Source organism: Strix aluco, chromosome 1, assembly GCF_031877795.1.
Source record: "Strix aluco isolate bStrAlu1 chromosome 1, bStrAlu1.hap1, whole genome shotgun sequence".
Lineage (NCBI taxonomy): Eukaryota > Metazoa > Chordata > Aves > Strigiformes > Strigidae > Strix > Strix aluco.
In genome coordinates, this window is record NC_133931.1 from 137,762,701 (window position 1) to 137,790,034 (window position 27,334).

General features: G+C 39.6%; 1 protein-coding gene across 5 annotated transcripts; it reads right to left on the bottom strand.

The window, feature by feature from the left end:
• Window positions 1-7,178: 7,178 nt before the first annotated feature.
• Window positions 7,179-27,064, bottom strand: TMEM196 (transmembrane protein 196). 5 transcript variants are annotated; one of them, XM_074849308.1, is made up of 5 exons: window positions 26,773-27,064; window positions 14,214-14,270; window positions 12,166-12,420; window positions 10,229-10,302; window positions 7,179-7,902 (listed from the first exon to the last, which is right to left on the bottom strand). In XM_074849308.1, exons 1-5 carry the CDS (start codon window positions 26,929-26,931, stop codon window positions 7,896-7,898), a joined length of 552 nt encoding a protein of 183 aa, XP_074705409.1. In that variant the 5' UTR covers window positions 26,932-27,064; the 3' UTR covers window positions 7,179-7,895. The 5 variants fall into 5 exon arrangements, with proteins under 5 accessions (XP_074705409.1, XP_074705399.1, XP_074705418.1 ...); XM_074849298.1 differs by having other exon boundaries at window positions 26,767-27,064; XM_074849317.1 differs by having other exon boundaries at window positions 26,785-27,058.
• Between the last annotated feature and the right edge of the window lie 270 nt (window positions 27,065-27,334).

Here is a 27,334-nt window from a genome sequence, read left to right on the forward strand (position 1 = left end):
AGACTAGAAATGTTGGTACTGTGAAGGGTGAAGGATGGTGCAGTCTCCCTCAGGGTACTGTGCAGGCAAGGCAGCTGTGGTTGCATTGACTTACAGAAATGGGCATCTTTCACTGTTGGGTGCTAATGGAAAGGTGGGGAGAAGGCAATAGAAATCCCTTTGTTTTTCCCTTTCCTTTTTTTTCCCTCCAGCAAATCTGTACTTAGAAAATTAATCTATTCTGATTGATCACTTCTGTGCCTTTGGTCTACACATCCAGTTGCTATTTTTGCAGAGTCCAGGGTGATGCAGATTAAGGGCCTGATTCTCACATTGACACCACTGCAAACCAAGAGTAGTTACTAGTCATTGGACTCATTTCAGTGTTAGGCTGTCATTCACAAAAGAATCCTTGTTTGAGACAGTTGTCCAGGTTTAACTCTAAACATAAATCTTAGTCCCATTGCTCTCAGTGGAAACAGTTCCTTAAACACATGTTTACATATATTCCTGGAAAGGTACATTAATTATTTGAGAAGTTGGGCACCATGGCACATGTACATACTACTCTTTGTTCATAAAGCATGAACAATTAATTTTAAATATTTTTCATTATTTTCTACGTGTTATTATTATTTTCAAACCAAATATTTAATATAATACTATACAGCATAGGGGAGTCCCAAACATATGACATAAAAGAATAAATTGAGCACAAAAAAAATCGTTAAAATGAAAATGAATTTAAAGATACATTGAACAAACTTACTTTGTTTTTCTTTTTTTTTTTTTTTTTTTTACTGTCATTAGATGTATGACACGCCAATACATCATTAAACCTTTTTCCTCAGAATTAGGTTTTTTTTCCGAATATTCCAGTCTTGCAACAGGGATGCAATTGGTTCCTTTGTGCCTACACTAGCTCATCACTGCAGCCATAGAATTACTACAGAGTTAAGAATGTTGCAACACTTTATTGAACGGCAAATTACAACAAATTAGTAGTTATATATCCTTGAAGCTGTTTTGTTGGATGCTCATTCTGGCTGCATTACTTGCCAAGAGACTGTTATGACTCAAGTCCATAGCATAGACTCTGAAAAAGCTAATGTATATCATAAGAGTGGGGGAAGAAAGGTCATTCCCTCTTGAGCAAGCCATGTAACATAAGGCAAACATCTTTCTTTTGACTGATGGAAATGTAATCTCCATGTAGTCTTTCAGCTTTGTTTGACAGTTGGCTTTGAAAGCTAGCAAGAGCAGAGCTCTCTCTGTGCAGAGCTAGGCACGGGTTTGAAGCAGTATAGGTGCACCTGTGCCACACAGTGCATTATGGTACATGATCTGTAATATGCAGAAGCAATGTATTCATATGTGTGTGGTTCTCTGTTCAGGTTTGTCAGCCCTACCTCTCAGCATTTCTAATTAGATCAGGTTAGGCGTGCCTCATTAGTACAGTTACACTTGTAACTAGCTCTGCGTCTGAGGATTATGGGGGTTCTGTAGAATTTCTTATTGTGTGGTGTAAAACTTTTAAGATCCTTGGTGTATAGGTGTCAGTGTTAAAGTAAATTTGCCAGCCTGAAATAAATTCACACTAAAGATCTGGCTATCCTTTAATGGAAATCAGGGAAGGAGACAGATTCCAAAACATAAAGAATTCCTTATTTTCCTCATTACTCCTAGGGGTACAATAGGCCTTTTGTGTGAAAAGAAACTGGGGAAAGAAAGCAGGGAGAGTATAAAATTTTATTCAATTTTAAAATCCTTAAAGATTAGTTCAAAGCAATCAGGGGAAGACATGAGATGAGAACTCTTAGCTTGCTGGCTGTCAGTCCAGTGTAACTTTGGTAAGGCAGGGATGAATGGGGTAAGTAGTTAAAGACACTGTCATAATTCCTATCCACAGAAAAGAAAGAGTAAATTTACATGGAAAAATTGAAAAAGGTTTAGGAAAGAAGTAATATGTATATATAGATTTGAAGTCTGGAAATCTGCTCCACAATAAGGGAATTTAAGAAGCTCACCCAAGAGAAGGTTAAGACGTGACAATCCCAGTTTCTCTAAGGATCCTTGATTTAGCAGATAATAGCATAGTAAAAGCCAGTGCCTGGGAAATAAAGCAAAAAAAAATCTGCATAGAAACAAATCACTTTAAAGTGGGAAAGTTTCTGCTCATTGGAATAAGGGAAGTGATAGATTACATCTTCTGAAGTCTTTAAATAAAGATCAGATTTAATTCTAAAAATATATATTGCTTACCCAGATGTTATGTGATTGATACAAGAGTTGTCAGGTGAAGTATCATGTCTGGTGCTGTACAGACGGAAAAACTAGCTGATCGTAAGGTGTTATCCAGTCTTAAAATCCATTCAGGTGTTTCTTCATGATTGAATGTCTTAATTCACAAACTTAACAGTTTCATGGTTTTGGTTTTATACAATATTTTTAGCAAGCATAAAATATAAACAAAACAATCCCTTGCATAAATACAATCATACAGAATCCCATGCCTTTTGTAGCATTTAGATCCAGAACTCTTGGGCCATTTCAAGATCTCTGCTGCTGCCACCAGTCTGGGTATCAATATTAACATACTGTCCATTATGTGTAATGGTTACCCAAAGGAGCTCTGACACATGTATTTTTCCAGGGTGCTACACAGTTCATAAATAGTCCTCAGAAAAATATTAGCTGTCAGCATTCCTGGAGTTTATGCCTGGATTTAGGGAGGAAGACAGCAGTGATATCAGTAAGTGCAACAAACCACAGGAATTTAATACTGTCAGTCTGGGTGTTTGGACTTGATGGTTTAGATTTAGATTTGCCTTGTTTGCAGTCTCTCTGTAATATGAAGGCAATGATCTGTGTTTGCTTTCTCTGGGCAGAGAAGGTAAGAATTTATTCAATACTTAAAACTTTAAAGGATACAGCTATATTTTAACAGAAGAAAAGAGTAAGGGAAGATATAAGACATGACCCAGCTTGAACCAGCATGAAGTGGGAGGGAGAGAAAAAAGGGATCACCTAATGATGTGGGAGAGGAGCTCCACAAGTTTGTGGTCCCAGTTACATCATTTGATTTGTCTCACACTAACTACTAGTAATGGGATGTGAGAAAGAGGGCAGGAAATCTTAACGGTGCTTAGCTCCTTTTAAATCTATGTCTGTTTTCTCAAGGGTACAAAGAGAAGTTGTGTTGACTTATATACTGGTTTATATCCATGGAATTGTATGCAGCATTATAGTGACACTTTGCAGTTCAAAGCTTTTTCAGTTGTGCTTGTGGTTCCTCTTCCTGTCTGCCTTCCTAGCGTGTTCTCTTGCACATTATGCCAGTTCATCAAAATGGCTATTTTATTTTTAATTAATGTACGTGGTCAACCTGTTCAACATGCCATAACTGCATATATTTGTAGAAAGACACATTTTGCAGGTTATGGGAGGATTAAAACTGGATTTCAGAAAGGATCTCTGGGAAAAAAAAACCTACTGATTACAAAGCAAAATTACACTGATGTGGAAATCATTAAAGCAACCTGCTGTGACTTGGTGGTTAAAGGACATAAAAGGTACCTTACAGAAAATCAAATGTAATGCAAGGGGGAAAAAACAAACAAACTGCCACTTCTGTATATGCTCAGGGCTCATTTGAGGGAACCACAGAGGAATTGTGAGGCTGCTCTACACAGTTTATTGTTAGTTCCCTGGCAGAAGTAGATATGTCTACCCTGTGTCTTCCATATTTCTTTGACTACTTTGCAGAGAGATGACGAGAGAGACCTTGGTGCAGCCCTCTGGACTTTTTGCTCAAAATCAAAGCTGCTTCTTTCTGAAGCAGAACAACAGTACCACAGCCAAACAAATCTCTCCAGGCACATAACCTTCTGCTGAAATTTCAGCTACTGATTCCTCCCACCCCGTTCACTCTTCAAAACACTGAATCACATTTTCATAACTTTATAATTAGGGGTAAAAAAGGCCTATCTGAACAAGCTTCCCAAGTTCACTCAGAGTTCCTCAGACTGATGATATTAAATTAGGGTGAGTTTAGTATCTTCATTCCAATCAAATTATGTTTTACCAAAAAATTCTTCTTTTTGCTCTTTTTTTTGCTTTTCTTTTTTTTCCTTGGAGATTGTGAGTCTGTCTGCCTAGCCCTTGTTCTAAAAATATTCTTCAAAATCTCTCTCCAGATGCATGTACAACAACCTTGTGGAACTTGTTGGAGGCTTATAGCAGAGCTAAAGATGTCACTTTGATACAGGAAGTGAAAGCTAGCTAGGATGGTTTTAAGCGGAAAGATTATGCAGTAATATCTACAATGATATGGTAGTCTAATACCAGTCTGCTTTTAGATATTTCTAAGCTTTTAATTATAATAGGCTCATTTTAACACCTTAACCTGCCTGGGACTGGGATCTGAAAGGATTAAAAATGTCTTAAACCGTTGTGCTCTCTTTCCTCTCAATCTTCAAAACCATACTCTCAAGGAAAATTTTGGTATAAATATGACTATTTGTGATTATGGCTTACTGCATGTAAATTTCTTACTGAATCTGACCTGCTCCACTGTCCTTCATACCTCCCCAGACCATCTGAAGGGCAATTTATATGTCCTAATGGAACAAATATATATTGAAGATTGTGCAAGACAAAGATTTAAAACATATTATATGCACTTTTCTGCACAGTTTGCAATAAGAAGTGTTGATTGTTGTAAATTCAAAGCATGTGTGTGTTTCTCATAGGCTGAGGTTCTATGAAATGCCAAGCATAGCCTAAATTATAACCTAAAATATTAAAACATACATTAAGGACTTACCAGCTAAGTCCTTTGCACAAAGTTCAATAAGTAAGCCCCTTCAGGAAGAGTGTTGCTTGACCTAGTAAATAACAGCTGAATATCTCAGAGAATTCTGAGCCAGCATCTGCTTTTAAAGCAGCATGAATCAGAAATAACTGCATCAAGGACAATAAATGTTTCATCTTATTTAGATTAACATGGATTTTGGTGCCCGGCCTTCAAGCTATTGGTGTAGATATGTTGGCTGGTCACATTATGAAAACTGAAAGTTTTGTTTTTCATACAGTTGCATAAGTGGAATATGTGTCCTTTCAACTGTACCAGTAATGAAAACACACAGAAAATATTTCCATTACAGTTGAACTCTGTATGCAGTTATGGAACAAAACTTCATTAAACAAAGTGAAACATTTCCTAGAATTCCCCTACCACATCCATGTATTATGGTAATTTACTTTGAATTTAAGAATTCTGATCCTCTTTGTACGTCTCAGGTAGGAGCCATCGTCTTTGTCACATTTGTTCCTAAGTCTTTTTAATTCCAGCTTTGCATTTTCAAGGCTTTTATTAATGCAGAGACCAGCCAGTTTTTCTGCATTCTACAGGCTTGGCAGCAAAAGAAGTAAAAAAACCACCTGAACATTTGAATCTTTTGTTCTCTGGGGCCCAGACCTCTTCTGCCTCCTTTGAACACCTCCTGAAAAGCAGCAGAAGTGGTGTGGTTGTGTTTCATAAATTACAGTAAGGCTTCAAACACTGTGAGCTTGGAGGACGTATCCTCCTTTCCCTTCCAAAGCATGAGAAAGTGACTGTTGCACTGGACTACTGTGTTGGATATTACCTATTCCCCTGTACCATCCCATACTCTTATTACCATGCTGGGAAATGAAGTGTTTGTGAATGGGTGGTGCTATGGTCTGTTCTTTCATGTCATTCCTGAGCAGATTCTGAACTGCAAGTCCAAGCCACTCTCTAGGATCTGAAGTTACATTCCTAGTCCTGAGGTGTTGCAAGATATGTGTATGAAGTGTGATTTTGCAGTTATCCTACAGAGCTAGTGATGAACCTCAGCCAGGTCGTTCTGAGGTGGATTTCTGAGTAATTTTTATTTTACTCTTGCTTTTCTTTGTTAAAGCCCTTTTACACACTTTGTACTGATGCAATGAGGAATGGGATCTTACAGAACCACCTCCTCTTGTTCTATGTCCCGTGTGGATTTCTTCAACCTGTATGAAACTCTGCAGTCCACTTAGACAGTAGTCCTGCCTTTACAGGTTGTGTCCAGAGGTGCAGCAAAATTGCTTCCAGAAGGGGCACATACTGGCAACAGATATACCCCATATTTCCTGCTGCTGAGGAGGAGGAGCATCAAGCTGAAGAGGCAATGACACCTACAAAGAGCCCAAACAAGCTGGAATGCAGTAGGGGAGACAATCTAAAGGCTGGTAGGACTTGGTAAGGGGAGTGCAGAGATGCCTTAACATTTAATTCTTTTGCTATGACAATATATATATTCTTCGTGAACTTGAACAGTCTCGTTAGCAATTACTAATGTACGTAATACATAGTAGTATATCAGGGACTTCAAGAAGATTCAAAAGCCCTTTGAGACATTAGGTAAGTGAAGAGAAGCCTTATAAGGTGGGTAAGTTTTTGACTCACAAGCTTAGCCATCCAGCTAATTTGCATGAAGTCTAAGTGAGAGACTTAAATCACAGTGAAGGTGTTTCCTATGTTGTAATTAGGTTGGAAACTCCCTCACAGTCTTAGAAAATCCAAAAATAATTGAAATAAGGATTATTTTATACCATATAGATTCACAAAATATTTTAATATAATTTCTAAAGGTTTCTAAGTGCTCAGCTTTACACCACAGTCATAGACTCACTATGTAACATGAGTGATTTTATATTAATATTTTATATTAATATTATGCTGTATATGTTCTGTTACAGATTACATCTTCCATTTTTCATGGCTACATGAGCTAGTAGGTCCTAGAATAAAGTTTGGGGTCAGTTAAAGCTGCTGCCTTAGCATACACACTGCTTTAACAGACCTCAAACTCTATTGTGGGTGTGCAGAATTGCCAGTGTGTTCTAACCTTGACCGTGCCTCTGTTCAGCCTTTGTGTTTCTCCTTTCTGAGCTCGCTTCCCCCCTTTAGGAACCTTTCAGTGTGTTGTGCAAAACTGCAAGCATGACAGTTCAGCTTTGTAAGATCTTTCTAACAAGAAAAAAACAGAAAAGATCTCTAAAATCTCTGGTTTCAATTTCATTTTATTTGTCATCTTTTATGAACAAATTACGAAATATACTTCATTCACAAATTGGAAATATTTACAATTTCTTTACAACAAGGCATTGTTGAGGTTTTGATTTATGGCGTTCTTAGAGCATTCTGTCTTTCAAAACAAAGACATTGGTGTTGTTTTCAGCACACTGTTCATTTACACTCTGAATGTGAAATGGGAGCCTTTTGGAAGAGTAATTTGCACTCTCTTTTGATATGATCTATTGGGAAAACTGAGGCTGAATGCATTTGCAGTGTGGGGAGGGGGACTGTGCAGATGCATTGCTGGTACCATGCCACATGATCTGAAGCCATCATATTACACCAGATGCTCCTAAGTGGAGAGGAGAAAAGATTCCCCTGAGCCATCCTTCTTCTGTCCTCTTCTCTTCTCTTTAGGAATCCTGTGACCAGACTAAATGTGGTCCAGTTTAATTATTTTTTTCTGGTTTTTGAGACTCCATGAGAAGAAGAGTCTTGAGAAGTCTATTTCAAATACTATCACAATTCTGAAAAGTTATTCAGACAAAAAACCAAAAGAGAGTAGCTAGGAAGTGAATAAATATTGTATATCCGCAAAATGTTTAGGAGACAAATTTTGAACATGTTTCTAAAAGAGAAATGCAACTGTGCTGTTCTGCAGTTGTGACATTTGAGCCATAAAAGCTAAGATAGTTCCATTTTCTCAATTTCTTGGAGTCTATTTTTTTCCTGAAGAAAATTCTAAAACCACTTCTTTCCATGGAACTTTTTAAAATCTCTTAATATACACTTCCATTATAAATCAGATGTGGGCCACCATTGCTTAGGTTGTCTGTCATTTCCTGGAACAAGAAGAGAAAACACTGATTAAAATTTCAATTGGTATGGTTGAAATTCAGTTAGCTAAGGTTGTAATAAAAATTTAACAAACTCTGAATTTCATTCAGAAAAACTTTACATTTTTAATTTGGTTTGATAAACCTCACTGTACAAAAAAAAAAATCACATTTCTTCCTACATAAATTAAGTACATTTGAAAGCTGATAGACTCATTGATACTGATTAAGTTGAACATTACTCTCAGACCACATGTACAGCATTGATGGCATCCATGCAAGTTTTGTGACGTTGTCGTTTGAAAGTGCATCAATTCAAGTGTGTGTGGTAATCTACAAGGGAACAAGGTGGTAATTAAGTCTTCATTTCCATTCAAACCTTTTTCTGTGCTGACATGCTACAAACAGATGCCATTCAATGCTACCTGGGATAGACATTTGGGAAGTAGGTCTAGATCCAAATAGGGTCTAAGGGTTTTGACTGCTTGCCTTGGGATGGGAGTGATTTTGGTTTTCCCTTAATATGCCAGACAACAATTTTTAGCAGTTCAGCAATTGCTACTCAAGTGGCAGATGAGTCATCCCGGAGTAAACTGACCTGATCATGAGTCAGAATCCTGAAGCACCTGAACCAAGATTTGTTTGGAGTTAGATTTTTCTACTTCTCAAATTGCAATCCAAAAATGCCTACTTATTAGCTGTCTAAGCCTGGAGATGACTACGTTAATTAAGCAGTTCTCTGACCTTCAAGTCTGCAAAGCCACATAGAGTTTATGCTCAGAACTGCCTTATTCTGAGCAGTCCTAGGCTTATTTCATACCAAATCTAATCCAGATGCAGAAATTAAGTGATCTGCTGCTTATGTCCAATGACAGATCCCAGAGAATATCTAACTATGCCAAGAGGAAAGGGCACACATAAAAATGCAATTTGGGTTATTCTTTTTAAAATTCAGGTAGATGAGGTGGAGGTGCCACCATTGGGCTAGTTCTAAAATATTTGCATGAGAACCAGAAGCTCTTCTCTGCATGGAAAGATTAAATTAACCTCTTCTACCTCCTGGGTACTCTTGAAGAAAATGTGGACGAGAAGGGATTTGTTTGTCCCCCTTCTTGTGGAAGTTTCTATGAAGAATGTAAAGCAAGATTCATTGGGCTAAACAGAGAGACAGACAGACAGAGTGAGCCTGACTCTATAGCATAGTAGCTGAGATTCTTGTAAAGAGAAGAAAATTCTGGGACCTGGTCTTTATTCCTGGTCTGACTTTTTCCCTCTCTTCTTTTAATCCACAATACTGATTTATAAATAATTTGTGAAGCGGAGACCAGAACTCAGGAGTTTAACATAAAGTGGAAGCACTGATGCCTCCTCTCTCTGGTGTTATCAGCTAAATTTTAACGTAGATCACAAGACTTAATTGTTTCCTGCACAGTTTTTGAAAGGATGTCCTATTCCTCTCTACAAAGTAAATTTAGGGCCATCAAACCAAGCAGCCTTGCCAATTAATACTCCTGAATCAAGTGTAAGCTTCAGAGAAGACAAGGTATGTAAACTTAGTGAATTTTGAACATTTCCTAACACCCATCTCTCCATTCAGTAGGTGATGGTGTTGGATGGTTTTGTGTGGTGCCTTATTCTCCTCGTATACTAAAGAGGAACAGGCATGCCTAACACTGGACTCTGGATCCCAGCTTGGGGGTTGTCTGCTCTGAAACAAGGCACTACGTTTTGCCTGGTTTTAGGTGCCTAAACCCTCTGTTTGGTCTACGCTGAGTATATTAGTCAGCTGGGAAAGGGACCAAGAATGCCAAAGCCATTTAACTATCAGTCAGCCACAGGTTGATAGTAGTGATCTGTCAGAAGGCTACTCATGGATGAGTGTAAGTTTCCTTTTGTCAGCTTTATCACTTGAATCCTCTGCAGACATCAGCTATTAGAATATCATCATAATTTCAGAAAATACTGAAAACCATTTATTTTCCCAAATATTTCTGTTTTCAAAAATAAAAGTATTAATAAATTAAAAAACATTGCTGAATTCAAGAAATGAAGGAGCACACAGATTAGAAGCAGAGTGAGTCAATGGTGGCAACATCCAAATAGGAGCATTTGGATGTCTATAACTAGGGTGAATATTTTAAATACTCAACTTACTTCCAGATTGCAGCATTCACCACGTAGAATTATGTCACTACCTGGAAGCACCATTCCTGACTTAGAGTGACATCACAGCCTCAGCCAACTTTGATTAGCTGAAACTATGACTTCCTCTTAGAGGTGGCCCTTCCTGAAGTGACATAACAACATGGTAGCTCCCTAGTGTTCAGCGTACCTTGGAGGTAACTCTGGTGTCGGGGGAACCACCGGGCAGCTGGGCAGGTCGGTTATTTCAATACCCCTCAATCTCTAATATAAATATAACAATTATACAATAAATATAGCACAAACAAATGCACATGCAGTACATGTCTATATTACTGTATATCAGTATATATATACAAAATAGTCTTATAGATAAAACACTTTAAAGCTATTTTCTAAATCAGGGCCTAATTTAATGTAAGTTTTTAAGTAGCTTTCATTATTTTTTAGGGGGATGCCTTGAGCTAATGTACTCAAACCTGCCAGCAGCAGGTAGTCCCCAGGCTGTAGGTCTAAGAAGTCCCAGATCAGACCATCTACACATGCTTACTTGATTCTACAACACACATGAAGGGTGTCCACCATCAGTGGGTCACGTTGCACGTTCACTGAGCATGTGCAGTAGGGTTGCTCTGCACATGCGTCACGGCCATTCACCCAAGATAAGTGAGTACCTGGCAATCCTCACTGCTAAAGTGTCTAAAAGCTCGGTGGGTCAACAGGCCAGGAAGGGAGGCAGTGAACTACTGCTATACACGGTTATCTTCAGCCTAAATTGATGGGGTTGGCAGGTGTTTGTATCTTGAAAGATTTTTCTTCCCAGGCCATTTCTTTTTTCTTTCCCTCTCTTTTTCTCTCAAATGGGCTTAACCTTTGTCGCTGTTGAGGCAAGATCTAGTCTACCATCTGCAAGACCATGGTCATACTTGTCTACATAGCTCATCAGAATTCTGCTTCATTTTAAAATGAGAGGGAGAAATGTATCTCTTCTCTTGATTTTATCACCCTGCTTTATGTTACTGTTGTAACTTGTACTATTTAACCTTTTAAAACATGTTTAAAATATCTTCTAAGGTGAATTCAGTCCATAGTTCTACTTGGAGTTTCATTTCAGTTCAGAAGCCAAAGAATAGTAACAAATAATTTCTACTCAATGCACACTTAACTGCTATAGCATGTTTTGTCAGGGAATCTGAAAACATTCTACAGTCTGAGTGAATTAATCCTTGCTCTGCTGTTCAGAGGTCTCAGTAGATATGATACAGACTATTGAACTTAACTGTAATGCAAACTTGCATGTGGAGGTTTAGATGGGTGGTCCGCTCCTCTTTTGTTCCTTCCTACTCATTTCTTAAATGAAAGGCATTGGATACAGAGTCCAAACATAAAGCGCAGGGTGTCAGTGAACATTTTAGTCCTCAAACATTAATCAGATCTGTAAATCCAAGGAGCTCATTTAGAGAATTCTATTCAATTAATTCTTTTGGCCCCACGTGCTCAACTTTGGGAGCTTAAGTTTCAGCACCTAAACATAGACCTAGACACCCTGGTAAACTTCCTTTTAACAGAGAAGGGCAGTAAATGCTCAGTGCTGCTGCAAATCAGACCAGTTTCATTTAGGTGTCTAAATAAGCCCTTAGGTGCTTAGGTTTAGTCATCTAGGTTTGTGAACTGTGGCTTTTGTGTTTAAATAACCTACTTTATAAGCTGAGTACTTGGAAGAGGAAGAAATTGATTAACTCCTGGAAGCATGCAATGATGTGGTTATAGAAAGCATTCTGTGCTTGTTCACAGTACAATACATGATAATCCATATTAATAAGGCTTCCAATTATTTATGAAGTGCTATATTTAGCAGCTAAGCCCTTGAATAGCTATAAAATGGAATTATGTTGAAAATGGATGTACTTCATTGAAATGGATGTACTGCAAATATACAGTACCTAAAAATAGCTCCATATAATGCAACATAAGAAAGCTTAGACAGAATGGCAGCATTTCATTTCCCAGAAGCTCTTTCTCATATAAAACTGAAAACTGAATACATCTCTTGCCGATTGTAAACGTTAACACATACAGTAGCATTTTAGGAGAAGCAGAACAAATAAGGCAGGACACACAACTCACTTTTTCTGCCATTTCATGGGAGTGATGCAATGAATGTTCTCTTTCTGAGAACATTCGCCTTTGTTCATAGCTGGCTAGCCGACAAGTGAGCCATGAAGAAAGGGTGCAACCCCCAATTCCAATGCATGCAAGAGACATGGAGGCAAGATGCAAAGAATAAAGAGCAGACGACTTCTTTGTCAGAGCACGAAGAAATTGAAAATTTAAGATTCCTCCGATTAGTCCACAGATGCAACAGGCAGAAAAAAGTATCATCTGTCAGGAAAGACAAGAGAGTTATGTCACAGTAATATTTTTCAGAGACGGATTCGTTCATATAAAAAATGAGACTAACCATAATTCAGTGCTTCAGTAGCATCATGGACTACAAAACACTGCACAGGCTCATTTCTAACTCCCTCAGCTCCTACAAAGCTCCAAGGGAATACAATACTTTCTGCTGTAAAAGAGTTAAGATTGATGTTGCATGTAAGATAAAGTTGGTCATGTTAAAAGCTACTCAATGGAAGGACTACTAGGACACAAATCTTCTGATTTTCAGTGTTTCATTCAAAACAGAACATGACAGAATGTGTCATAATTTTCTATTGTGCAGTTTCTCACCACTCCTCAGGAGTGAACGCCTTATGCATTTGCAGTGAATCTCTCTTGCTTTCTGTGCCATCTGACTCTGCCTCCTGTTCAATTCTAATTTGTTCAGTCAGACAGCAGTTTGGAGGCTTTCTACAGCTTTTGTGGGGACTTCAAAAGTGTTCAAGGTAAATGTGCTGGACAAAGAAGCAAGAGAAACAACAAAGAAACCTGTGTTGTAGCTCTACAGAAGGTCAGTGTAGTGCTATGTGTTTGTTTTCAACTTGGTTAAAATGTTTCTGGGAACTTCAGAAGGATGTGAAACAGTCTGCAGTTAATGAGACATGTTTAAAGACCTCCTATCACTTTAATCACAAAGATGCCACCCTGATTCAGGATGTCCTTGATCCACAAATGATTTGAGGGCAAAAGACCTTATTATGGAGACACTGCTAAATTACTGTCTTATTCTCTTCCCTTGATACTGCTGGCCTGTCAGATGTTGATCTAGATGGGCCTTTCATGTTGCTCAATATGGCTTTGTATATGTATTTATCTACTGTGATAGGAACAATTTATGGACCCTTAAAGACCACTTCTGTACACAACTGGGATGAGAATTTCGTCAGGAATGTGGCATTCAGGCTGCATGCTGCAGTCCACTGGGAAGTGACTGTTCCATGAGAGACCACCAGAACAGACAGTTTTTAGAAACTGGTTACGGTCCACATGCTTTAAGAAATGAGGCTCTCATTGTAACAGGGTTTAGGATAATGCATTGATATTCAAAAATAATTTGAAAGACATCTTGATTCCCTTCACACTTATGCTGCTTTTACGTGACTTCCATCTGTATATGGCAGAATAATCAAGCTGACAGGAAATTAACCCAGACATTATCACTTACAATAGGATCATGTCTTTAACATGTGCTTCTGCTGTGACTTGTGTAGTAATAACACCATTTTGCTGTAGTCAGAAAAATTACTGTACTTCTGATTCTTAGAAGAGACAGAAAACATCCGCCATCACTTTAAAACTGGCTTATACATTATTCTGATTGCAAAAAGAACTTATTTAAACAGTGAACAGCTACAATATCTAGAATCAAACTTAATCAGCAGCCTCACTGAGGTGGCAGCCCAGTGTTGGGTTTTGAAGGAGAGAAGATACAATCCAGTGACGTTATTGGGGAACTTTTTATTGACTTGGCATAAATTTGTGTCAGGAGGTTTTCCGTCCAAATTTATCCAGACAGGGATAAATAGGGATGCGTGACTTAAATAGGCATGACCTAAATAGGCCATTTCAAAACTGCTTTGTTTTGCTTGATTAACCCAAAGTGCTGATTGTTTTTTTGGACCACTGACTTGCAGTTTTTACTGACTTGGACACAGAAAGCCCCCAGTAAGGAGTTCAAGTTAGATAAGCATGCCTTTCAAATTCTTATGCATTATATATGCAGCAGAAAAACTTACAACAAGTCCAGATTTTTTTTTGGCGCACAATATTCCACATATTCCACAAAGAAGAAACTGCAAAGAAAAAAAAACAACAATTATTTCATCATTTAAGGTCTCAAGTTTAAATCCTGCTGTGTTGCTGTAGTGGTGGCCACAACAGCAGGTAAGGCAGTGGTTACAGTTGTCAGCATTTTTGTCACAAACCTTATGTTTCAGGAAGTTATAACCCAACCATAAACACACTTATCCAAGGAGAAAAAAATGGAATGAGAAGTCAGACTGAGGATGATTACTCGTAAAAAAGGAAAAAAAAAATCGTACTTTTAAGCTGCTTGGGTAAACAAAACACAAAAAAACCCACCAAACACAATGTTGCAAGGAAAAGATGTCTTTTTACTCTTTTTTTTTTTCTCAGAAAGGTTTAGCAAGGTAATAGTCAGTGATCCAAATCATCTACTTTCAAGCATAGCTGAGGTACTTAATGCCCTGATCCTGCCATCTGAACCACTGAGGCATCATACATGGATTGTTGTCCTCAACACAGTGGAACACTGGGCAAGAATGCTATTCGGTCACCTCTGTGGGTGCAGGTGTAAATAAGAGTACATCTGTTGGTGTGACTACACTGATCATGCAGGAGAATCTGTTTCAGATTCTAGATAGCCCACTTTGCAAGAGATAGCATGAAGGTATCTACTTTTTTCATGTAGTTCCCTTTCACACACTGATCTGCCAATTGTTGCATCAAGCATTAGGCAAAAACTAATTAACAAAAACTGAAACACCCCCTACCAGCTGATATGAATAGATATCAATGCTTTTTAGTGACCTGCACCAAAGACTGATGATGTTCTCTGATGTCTCTTTTTCCTCCCACAAAAAAGTTTAATGATGGAAACAGTGAATAATCCCTGAGGGAACAGTCTTGGTAGGAACTACACTAGTTGTATGAAAGCAATAAGGCCTTCTCCAGGTACTTGCAATGCTGTCAAAATATTTCTTCGATACCTCATAAACTCCTTTATTAAGAAATCTATGCTACTTATTTTCAGTAAAGCTAACTCTACATCCCTATTGGGAAGTAATTTTATAGCTTTAAAACTAGCTTTTTCCACATCCTTTTTGCACTGAGATGGTATTTCTAGCAAAAGGCTCTACTTGACCTTGATTTAAGATTAAAACACAGAACAGACCTGGCTGTTACATAAGAAATGAAAAAAAATATTAAGTGGTTTCTATACAGCATTCAGGGTCCATGTGAAATATTGCATGTACATCACATTTACCCTCCAAAATTTTGCAACTTCAGCATCTCAGTTGAGGAGATGCTTTAATATATAGTTTACCTCCCTCCAACTAAAGAGTTCATGCATATAGCTAAGCATAAGCCTTGAGATGTACTTTTACTCTGAGTTAGGCCCTCTGAATCCATTCCCCACAAAGAATATGGTTAAATTTTGTATATTATTTACCTCTACACTAAGCATGGGATGTGGACTTAATACCAATCTGGTTATGGAGAGGGCTGGGTCTTGTAGACCGTTGGGCTGAATGGCTTAGGACGTGCCAGGACATGATAATTGCTACTAGAGCTCACCCATTGAAATAACAATTGAAAAACTGATGGGTAGGTCTCCCTCTGCCCCTTTCCCATAGGCAGAGGAGATTTCCGCTCAGAACTATCACACCTGCCTTGCAAATTTTAACTCAGGCTTTCTGTGAAGTTTTGAAGTTTCATTCCCAGTCCTGTTATTGCATCTTGCCTTCAGCTGAAGGCATGCTTCAGGTTTTCACATGTAGTGTTTTGTATTTCTCAACATTAATGCAGAAACCTCAAAAAAAATTGTTGAAGACATCACTGTAATTAAGTTCTATTCAGTCAGACTTGATAAAGTGGATTAATAATATAATTTTTCTCTGTAGTAATTGAATGGGATTGAAAGGAAAATTTTGTATAGAGAAAAATTGATGAGTTCTGGAAAGCTTACAGAAAGGATCTGGAAGATACCATCAAAGATAGTTTCAACTTGTAACAAGTGTATGTGAACTAGTTTGAAAGCTGGAGGATTGATAATTTACCTTCAAAGCTGAAAGAATAGATCACCCATTTTTTCAAGAATGCTCTAATTCTGCTCCTATTAAAGTCAATGGGTTTTTTTACCTTTGACTTCAATTGAAGAAGACTTTCTATTTCCATTGTGCAGTCTTTCCTAGCCAGAAGGGAATACAATGAACAAGTTATATTAGCCTTGCATATGACCAAAGAAGCAACAAGCAAATTACAGATTCACTCAGCATTAGAACTCACCAGTTTGGGCAGTTCTGCTATTCTTTACTGTTTTCAAGGACAGGACACTCACCCTTCCAAATCACCTTTATGCAGTGCCATACACATATATATTAACTAAGGTATTTCCCAGTTGAAAACCAAAGAATAGTGAATGACCTAATCTACAAGCCCTGAGGTATTGGCTTCTCAAAAACAAAGGGTGACTACTGTATTCCATCGTTGTTAAAGTATCTGAGGGACTACCTGGAGTAAAGATCTGAATGCAGGAGTTGAATGTACATTAAGTAAGTTTGTCAATGATAGGAGCTGTGGACTCCCTCTAGGGTAGAGAGGCCTTACAGAGTGATCTGGATAGACTAGAGAGCTGGGCAATCACCAGCCACATGAAATTTAACAAGAGCAAGTGCCGAATTCTGCACCTAGGATGGGGTAATCCTGATTATACATAAATACTGGGGGACAAGAGGCTGGAGATTCCCAGAGCCCTGGGACCACAGAAAGAGATCTAGGGTTTGGGTTGATAGCAAGTTGAATATGAGTCAGCAGTGTGCCCTGGCAGCCAAAAGGGCCAACTGTGTCCTGGGGTGCATCCAGCACAGCACAGCTAACCGGTCGAGGGAGGCGATTGTCCCACTCCATGCTGCACCGGTGCATCCCCACCTCGAGTATGTTTTGGGTGCCTTAATATAAGAAGGACATCAAACTCTTAGAGTGTGTCCAGAGGAGGGCGACCAAGATGGTGAAAAGCCTTGGGGACAAGACTTACAAGCAGCGGCTGAGGTCACTTTGTTTGTTCAGGTTGGAGAAGAGAAGGCTGAGGGGTGACCTCATCACAGTCTACAACTTCCTCAAGGTGGGCAGTGAAGAGGGAGGTGCTGATCTCCTTTCTCTGGTGACCAGCAATAGCACACAAGGAAATGGAATGAAGCTGCATCAGGGGAAGTTCAGACTGGACATTAGGAAAGGGTTCTGACAGAGTGTTCGGTCACTGGAACAGGCTCCCCAGGCAAGTGGTAACGGCACCAAGCTTGTCAGAGTTCAAGGAGCATCTGGATGATGTTTTTAGTCATATGAAAAAGTTTTAGGTAGTCCTGTGAGGGGCAGGGAGTTGGACTCAATGATCCTTATGGTTCCCTTGCAACTTGAGATATTTTATGATACTATGATATTTTATTGTGTCAGGGTCTTTATGTATACTCTGTATGTTTTCTTTCTGTATATCTATAGTATTTATACATATACACAAGGGATAAGGTCTCCTGTAGTTAAAGAACTCAACAGAAAACCAACTGAAATTATTCTATTCTATTCTATTCTATTCTATTCTATTCTATTCTATTCTATTCTATTCTATTCTATTCTATTCTATTCTATTCTATTCTATTCTATTCTATTCTATTCTATTCTATTCAACTCGAGGAGTTGGGTATTTCTGGTTCTTCCACGTTCTTCTGTGTGAGCTAGAGAAGATCATGCCAGAGTTTTATAATCTGTATGACTACAAGACGAGTAAATTGTGAAACTGCACTAGTGTGCCTGAACATGTTAAAAACTTTGGAAGAAAAGCACTTAGGCAGTAGCAAAGGATTAATATTATTTGGGTTTTTTTAGATGATAGTGTGTTACATTAACAGAGAAAAGGCTTGCTCCAAAATCAATATGGTTATTTATTTACGACAGCAGGCATTTTGCTATTAAAACCAATGGATGAATTTCAGCCACAGTGTCAGGCAGTTAAACCTCATGCAAAGACTTGAAAATGATAAGCCAAGTTTACCACTGTCTTCTGAGGCTGCAGAGGAATCTGATTCACTGGAAGCAGTGGAAACCTTTACAGAGAGAATATTAACAATACCCAGGCCTCAGGAACACTGCTCGTGCAGAGTTACCTTAGCTAGGCTTCTCAATATGGAGACCTCTAGAAAGGTTAGGAAGTCAGTGGGACATATGTGATTGACTCTGGTCATTGCTTTTTGACAGAACAGCTAGGGACTTTGGAATTTTTTTGTAGATGCTGTAGTAATTTTCTGTAAAATTTTTGATGTCTCAGTATTGTGATCAGCAATAGTGAAAAGTAGATAGGAGAAACTACACTAGCTCTTTGTACCAGAAAAAGGATGCGAGTACAAATCAGACTCAAAAGGAATTTCCTATGTTTGTCTTTTAATTTTGAACTCTTCTATTTTATAACACTGACAACTGAAATATAGACACCAGGAGCTCTGTTATCTTGCCACTCCCTATCTGTTCTTGGCTACCCTGAAAGACTTCATTTTCATGTCATATATCATACCAGTTAAACTTGGAATGTAACCGTTGAGCTACTCTGGACTACAGTTTACCCATGACTAACTAATACTGTCATGGTGAAAACTTGCTCCTTTCTACTTGATCATTGTTTTTCCTTAGTCAATTTTTACCAACCTCTTGGATTCTTTAAATGTAGTTACATTTTCTAACCATGTCAAACATGAAGTAAGTTAAGGCAAACACACTTATGCTGAAAATAAAGTAAATCAGGAGTGGAAAAGAAATACATCACTGAAGATAACCTCCTTATAAAGAATAAACAATTGTTGAAGTGTTCACAACTCATGCTGAGAATAAGGCTAAAACATTTCATGAAGGATAAGCTAAATTAATAAGCCCTCCAAAATGCCCTGTGAGCCAGAAAGGGACCTTCAGCTGGGACTTATTGAGATAGATGTTTTACTGTGGTACTTTGGTTTTAATTATTATTCGTCAGAAAAATCATAAAAGGCTAAAAGACCCAAAATCTCACTTAAAAACCTACATTGATCACTATTTACAACCAATTCCCATTGCTCTGGGGTTACTTTTAGTTGCAGACTTACTCATACCTCCTATGATACATGATGTTCATGTCAAGACTAGCAGAGGAGGCAGGGATTGAATATATCATCTAATAATAGATAAGGGCAGAACCACTTTTGGGTGATTACTAAAAATCCAAAGAAAGATACTACAAAGCACAAAAGCTACTCAGAGACTGGGTGAGCTGTGAGTGCCTCAGTCCCCCTTTTCAGTGAAGTTTTGCTAGTTGCCAGGGGCCTAGCAGAGTCAGAGTTGCTCTGATAGTGTGGTTACGAGGTGATGCAGTAGCGTCTGTTTGTCTGTGGAGTCTTTGTCATTCACACTACAGCTGTGCCTGCTTATGTTCAAGGTGCATATTTGAAAATCTCTCTTTTGGTCTGTTGAACTTTGGAATAAAGAACCAAAGACCTCCCAGAAAAGGAGAATGTTTATTTTGAGCCTGCTTTAATTTACTTTATATTAAATATGGGCTTGAAACAAAACCTCAGATTCAAACACTCAGAAATTTCAGTAAGGAGGCTGAAATCTCGATTTAGATTCAAGTTCTGTGGTTTGGATCCATCCCTATTTCATATTTTCTGGAACAAAAGACTTGGCCTCTTTCACTTTCTCCTGGAAAAAGGGGGCTTTTTTACTGGTAGTCTGAAAAAAAGATTCAGTTTTAATTATACCTGCAGAGAGCCAAAGATTTGTTGGTTTCCATCATGCAGAAGAAAAGGAACTATTTTTATTTTATATATTGAAGCTAAGAAACCTTTCTTTCTTCAGTTTTGAGGAGGCAAAAGCAATGGTGAGTGTAATTCCCCTGAGAAAATGAAAACTGTCTATGGAAAATATTTCTAGAGAGAGGCTGAAGAAAATAGTAGAGAAAATCTGTTGAATATAAGGACTGCTTGATCCCTAGCTATTGTTCATGACAAAGAAGCAGCCCAAACTACGTACACTCTGTGGAAAGCCCTCCAGTGTTCTGGGTCATCCATATGTATCTGATGAAACAGAGGAAGGGAAATTATTCCAAATTTGAATATAACACAGTAAAAATGCAAGCACATCGTACCTATTCAAATAATCCTCTACTTGGAAGAATAAACCATCAAAACAGAATCAACAGCTCCACTTCTATCTACTCTTGTCAGGTGGTAAACCAGAAAATCTGTGTTTTACACTGAAACTGGATAAACATATGACTGCTATGAAAATACCCAGAAATCTGAAATGAGTAGTGTCTAGAAAGGACCATTCTATTTAATAATTTTGTTGTTTCAACTCCATCCAAATGACAAAAAACCCTGAAATCCCTAATGGATGAATTGAGCAGAGAAGGTATCTCTAATTGTAACTCTTTTTCAAAGCAGTATTTCAGAACAGGATTAAGTTTTCTTAGTGAAGGCATAAAGGGCACAGAATCCGCTCATGAAAACAAAGGCATCAAGCTAGAGAAAAATGACAACGGGCAAAAAGAGTGAGCATGGGTGGTAGGTTTGCCTGTTACCTCCATAGAGAAACAAAATAATCTTTGCAAAAGCAGGATGGAAATTTCTAATGGTGGTGTTGTCCCAGGCAAGGGGTTGTAGAGACAGGTATGTCTATCTGGCTGCAAATCACCCAGACCCAGACCCATAAGCAACAGCATTGCCACAACCCAACCCTGTGTCCCACCAAATCCGTCATGCTGAGAGGGGGGCTCTGCTATTTGAAGTGAGACAGTGTTAAAACATGTCTAATCTGAGCTAACACCTTGACCTGACAGTGTGCTGTTTGGTCATATCAGCTCAGGTGGTGCTACAATTCCCACTGATTCAAGTCATATTCAAGCAGTTTAAATTCCATCCCAGTCCCTGTGATTAGTGTTTCCATTCATCTAGTTCTAGGCCTGCAGAGATGCTTTGAAAATGGGAAATGGTTTGTAGAAACACTCAAGGAAATTTAGAAGTGGGTCTCTGAATCATAGAATCATAGAATGGTTTGGGTTGGAAGGGACCTTAAAGATCATCTAGCTCCAACCCCCCTGCCATGGGCAGGGACACCTTCCACTAGACCAGGTTGCTCAAAGCCCCGTCCAACCTGGCCTTGAACACTGCCAGGGAGGGGGCAGCCACAGCTTCTCTGGGCAACCTGTTCCTGTGTCTCACCACCCTCACAGGAAAGAACTTCTTCCCCATATCTAATCTAAATCTACCCTCTTTCAGCTTAAAACCGTTACTCCTCATCCTATCACTACACTCCCTGATACAGAGTCCCTCCCCATCTTTCCTGTAGGCCCCTTTAAGTACTGGAAGGCCACTACAAGGTCTCCCTGGACCTTTCTCTTCTCCAGGCTGAACAACCCCAACTCTCTCAGCCTGTCCTCATAGGGGAGGTGCTCCAGCCCCCTGATCATCTTCGTGGCCTCCTCTGGACTCGGTCTAACAGGTCAATGTTCTTATGTTGGGACCCCCAAAGCTGAACACAGCACTCCAGCTGGGGTCTCACAAGAGAGGAGCAGAGTTGGAGAATCCCCTCCCTCGACCTGCTGGCCACACTTCTCTTGATGCAGCCCAGGATACAGTTGGCTTTCTGGGCTGCAAGCACACATTGCTGGCTCATAGTCAGTTCTCCATCCACTAATACCCCCAGGTCCTTTTCTGCAGGGCTGCTCTCAATCCACTCATCACCCAGCCTGTATTTGTGCATGGGATTTCCCCAAGCCATGTGCAGGACCTTGCACTTGAACATGAAAGTCTACCTGCCATCAGTAACTCAAAGAACCTCTGGTCATCTGGAAAAATGCTCAAATTCTCAGCACAAAATAATAATACTTATTTACTTGTTTAGGCCCTATCAGAATAACAAATAGTAAATAATGCTTTTTGTTGTTTTTTCCATCAAATATTTAGTTTAGAATATGACTGCTTTTGTCTCAAAAAGTAATAAATTAAAGATTATTCCTTGCAGGTGAACTAAAGTCTTATCTCAGCAAAACATTTAAGTATATGCTTATGTCAGTCTATATTCAACAGATCCTCTTAAATACAACCCAGGAACTACAAGTCCCCTTGGACAGACCATCTTCCAGATTGGTTTCTGTTTCTGGAGTGTCTGAGTGATAAAGAAAACCTACTGAAAGACTTCTCAGCTGGAGTGAATTGTCCTGGTTCCATGCAAGGCAAGAAGCTCCCACCCTTGGTACATCCTCCCTCATCTATAGATACAGAACTCTCCCCATCTTCCACTGAGCTCACTGACAGTACTGCGATTCATTTCATCAGGAGCAGGAGCCAGCCAGAAATATGGTCAGTTTGATGAAAATGCAATGCACATGTTAAAATAAAGTAGGATCACATCTGCATTTTGTCTGCATGCTAAACAATAATGTGAATCTTTTAGCGTTCTTTTGAAAAAAAAAAAAAAATAGTTTGACTGTTCTTTCCAAAGGAAACTTGGCAGCAGTAAAAACTAGATGCAATATTTAATGTTTTAAAATTATAGACCACCAACATTGATTTAAGTCTAAAGTGATGTTCTTGCTCTGTGAGAGTTTCATACTGACTGACCCTTTTTCTTTTCCTTCAAATTCTGAGTAAAAAACAGTCATTGGAATCAAATATTTCAAGTGCCAGTTTGGAGCAGATTTCTGCAGCCAAACTATAAATGCAGATTTTTAATGGGCAGGCAGACTTCCACTGTGCTAAAATCACAAATCATAGAAACAATATCTCTGCTCCTACAGACAGACAAAGAGACTGATCAACATCCAGAGAATGCATATCTCTCAAATACATTTAGATATTTGTCTTTATAAGGGAATAAACTATTACTCTTGAGGAGCATAGCCATAAGTGAATCATCAGGTATCTCTCTTGCATATAAAGATGGATGGCATATTTGACTAAAGATGTGGCTTTCATCTCTCATTATCTCTCTTTCTTTGTGAAAGAATCTCATTTATAGCAAGAATTTTTTCACCACTGCAGAATGAGAATTAGTGCCATATACATATGTGTGTGTGTGATTATATAGTCACTACTCATAGTGATATTGATGCAACCATTATGTTCTAAATATAGATGGTAAAGTATGTGACCATTTAAAAAAATCTGTGAATACTTTTTGAATTACTATATTCTGGGTTTTTTTGTTTGTGCAAAAGCCTTTGCTATGGATGCTGTCATTCTTGTTATGTTAGTGTTAGTGGTTCAGCATGCTCATTGGTTGGATCATTTCTATAGTATGTCATATAACTGAATTGGAATGGTGGATTTCAGAAATATACCTCAGTTTCTGGAAAAAAGAAATCTGGGAGACACTGAGTACAGCCTGTGGAGTAGGTTATACCAATACGATCAGAACAAACAGAAAGAAAATCCAGAAACTAACAACACATTCACCTTAGGTTATGTGAGATCGTTTTTTTTTTTTTTTTCCAAATTAGCAACCATGGACTATTTTTTAAAACACCAGACTGGATAGGATGTAAAATTAATTGGATAGTCATCTCCACATGCTCCAAATAATTTGATAAGTCAGTCACACCTTCAGTTGTTTTCTTTTGGCTACTTTTTAAACAATTCTTACTATCTTAATCCATCTCAACTCCAATGAAAACAACAAATTTAGAAACTGTTTTCCCATTTTCATGCATTTTTGATGTAGACATTGTCTAGGCTTTCCATTTCTTCATTCTTGTCTACTCCACTTTCTCTGGCTTGCTTATGCATAACACAGGACATGCAATGATCAGAGCACTTCAGCCCATGCTTACCCTCACTTGTATCTATGGGTGGGATAATCATATGGGGGGGATTCACATGCTTAAAGTTAGGTACATTAGTAAATTATTTGGCTGAAGACAATGAACAATAAGAACAACTCCTTTAAGAAGAAAGCCAATGTGCATCAAATGCAAAGCATCATAGGGAGGCAAGTATGGGAGATAGAATGTGTATGATTTTGAGATGCCCAAATTTTAGGAATTCGTGTTAAGGTTTCCATGGTGATGCTATCTTCATCTGCTTTCTTATGAACTTGGGCCTCTGATGACTTCCACGCACACAGAAGGATAGAACAGGGTCGAAAGTTTTCAGTATATTTCCAGGTAGTTACAATAGGAGAGATGACACTGTTCAACGTAACTCCAGTGTTTTGCGTCCTAACATGTCAAATGATTAGTTTTCCCTTTAATGTCCCTTTCTTTACCTTAATGTTCATGTTGCAAAGGAAAACCTTGATTCAGGAATATGAACTGGAAAAACAGAACATATTTTATGCAAGACATTCTTTAATGCAGGCAACATAAACCCAATCCATTGAGCAGAAACGCAGCTTGTCATTTCTGCAGCAGGACAATTCTGAGGATTGTGCAAACAAACCTTTCTCCAGTTGTTTTAATTTGGACCTAGTTACCCATGGCCCTACGCATCCCTGGAGAACAGTAGATCTCTGGCCCCTTTCTTGTCCTGTCTTGCTTGCTAGTCCTCCAGTCAGAAGAACACAACCTAGCAGACAAATTGAACTGCTGGCGCGGTACAAAGACAGTGCCATAATGGTGACAATGCAGGCCAAAGATCTTTAGTTCAAGGCAAAGTAAGTAAGCCTTTATAACCATGTCACCCAACTCTGCAAACCTCTGTGATTTCTCATTTCCTCTACTACATGAAGCATAAGCTTCACAGTTTCTTTGTGGCCTCTCTCTGCCTACCCAGCCTGCAGTTTTATGCTCAGTTCCTAGCAGTTGATGCCTGCCTCTGCTGGCTGTGGTTGTGGGCATCCTTAACCCACTTGTTACATTTTCAAACAAGTCCCTTTGGGTTCCCTTCCATGCCTCTGCACTCACACATGGGGAGAATTTCCTGTAAACATCTACAAAATCACTTCATTGTCCTCTGTCTTATTCCTCTCTAAAACTCTACTGATGAAGAGCTTGAAATCAGCAGACTGCTGGTGTGTTAATGCAACCACCTGTTATACCAGTCAGTTTTGGTTTGTTGTTTCTTTATACTCCCTTAGATTTTTTTTATCCTACATCTGTCTCTTGCTTTGATTTTAAGGTCCTCACAGCCAACATCTAATGTAATATGGCTAGTACAAACTCTGGCGTAACAGAAACCATAAAAATGAATGAGACAGTTGAGCAGGAAATGTGCATTGTCATGAAATGGTATGAGCTGTGATAGTGTTGTCACAAAATGCAATCACTGCATAAAATACTGATCTCTCTGACTGGTGAAAACTCTTTGACTTCAGTGAAATCCAGGATATTGCCCTCTGTCATTAAATCATCAGATAGACACCTGTTTTTGAGTAATCTTTTTTCTTCATCATCAATGATCAGAAACCTCCCTCTTTGAAGTGATTTTGATAATATCATTACCTGTTGACCACTGTATCATCTTATCTGGTCTTCATTCTCACTTGTCACCTACCTGTTCTGCAGTGCAGAATTATGTGTGTGTTTATATACTGCCAAAAATATTTATGACTGTTGTCAATAATTAATAATTACTGACAGTGAGAATATTACATGAAGCACTTTGTCAGAATGAATCTATAAATTTCAGGAGGTTACGCTGATGAATAACCAAGAGTGTTTTGCATTTATCATCTTATGTCAAGCAAAGCAAACAATCCTTTTAGAAATACTGCTGTACAATCCAAGCTGGCCAAAACCAGCTTTGGAGTTCAAAAATGCCCACTCATGTTTAGGCTGAATGTTCAATGTTTCCTACTCTTTGTTTCATAAATATAAATAACCATTTGGAGGAAAATTTTTCCTAGAAACATGCATATCTCAAACTGAAAAAAAAAGAAAAAAAAAAAAAGAAACATTTTGGAGAAGTGGGAAATGCTCTGTGATATGAACATGCTGCTTCTATTAACCCATTATTGGTGTTTGACTTTTTTGTTCATTTTACAAGAAGCTCAGGGTACCCAGATCATGGGCATCTTTCCTTTTCCTTCCCATTTCCTCTTTCTCTTTCTCCTCCAAAAGCTCAGAACTCATCTGACATACCCTTGACATTATTTTAAAACACCTTTTGACAGTCTTGTCGTAAGGGACAGGGCTGTTCTTTTCAAAAAAGCAAAACTCACGGTCAATTTAAAGATTCTAAGCCATGCTCTGTGTTCCACTCGAGGCATCGGGCTTTCCCAGGTGTGAGAGTGGGTTCACAGAAAGTTCATTGTTCAGAGCAAAATTGAAAAATGAAAAGGAGCGAGAAAGAAGGGGTCTCCCCCCCCCGCAACACACACATACACATCTCTCCCCCCCGCCTCCCCCCTCGCCCCACGAGTATGCAGACCGTACCCCATGCACATCGGCAATGGACCCGGCGGGGCTCTCGGCGCAGCATGCACACGCGGAGGGGAAGGGAAAGGAGGGGAAGGGATGGGAAGGGAGGGGGATGCCTTCGCACGGTCTGATCATCACCATAAAGAGTTAAAGAGAGAGTGAAATGGCTAACGTACACACACCCCGCTCCATACCGGAGAAGAGTCTCCCAGCTGAGGTTTATGCTCTGTGAGGACCAGGCTGAAACTGACCGCCCCCACGGCCACGCTGGACACCCCTAACCCTATCTCCAGCACGGAGAGCACCAGGAGGCTCCCGATGATCTGGCTGCTGGTGCACATCCTCCCTCGGTCATCCTTCCTTCCCGCTCAGCCGGGGAAACCGCGCATCCTCCTTCTCCGCCGCCGCCGCTCCCGCCGCCCTAAGTCGCCCCCAAACTTTTCTTCCTTCGCCGGCAGCCGGGGCGGAGCGGCGCATCCGCGGCCGCCGGGCGCTGCCGAGGGGCGGCGGGGCGGCCCCGGGCCCCGCGCAGCGCCGCGCAGCGCCGCGCAGCGCCGCGCCGGCAGCGAGCGCGGCCCCGGCGCCGCGGCGCTCTCCAAGGTGCCGGCGCGGCGGAGGCGGCGGCGGCGGGGGCAGGGGCCGGGGCCGGGGCCGGGGCCGGGGCCGGGGCCGGGGCCGGGGCCGGGCGGCGCGGCGGGGCGGGCAGCGCGGCCGTCGGTATGCAGCACCACGCTCCTCAGGGGC

Coding starts and splice junctions, on each gene's coding strand:
- TMEM196 (XM_074849298.1), bottom strand. CDS start 26,931: ATGTGCACCAGCAGCCAGATCATCGGGAGCCTCCTGGTGCTCTCCGTG. Junction 12,421..14,213: donor AAAAAAAATCTGGACTTGTT/GTAAGTTTTTCT, acceptor CTTTCCTGACAG/ATGATACTTTTTTCTGCCTG. Junction 10,303..12,165: donor CCCATGAAATGGCAGAAAAA/GTGAGTTGTGTG, acceptor TATTTATATTAG/AGATTGAGGGGTATTGAAAT.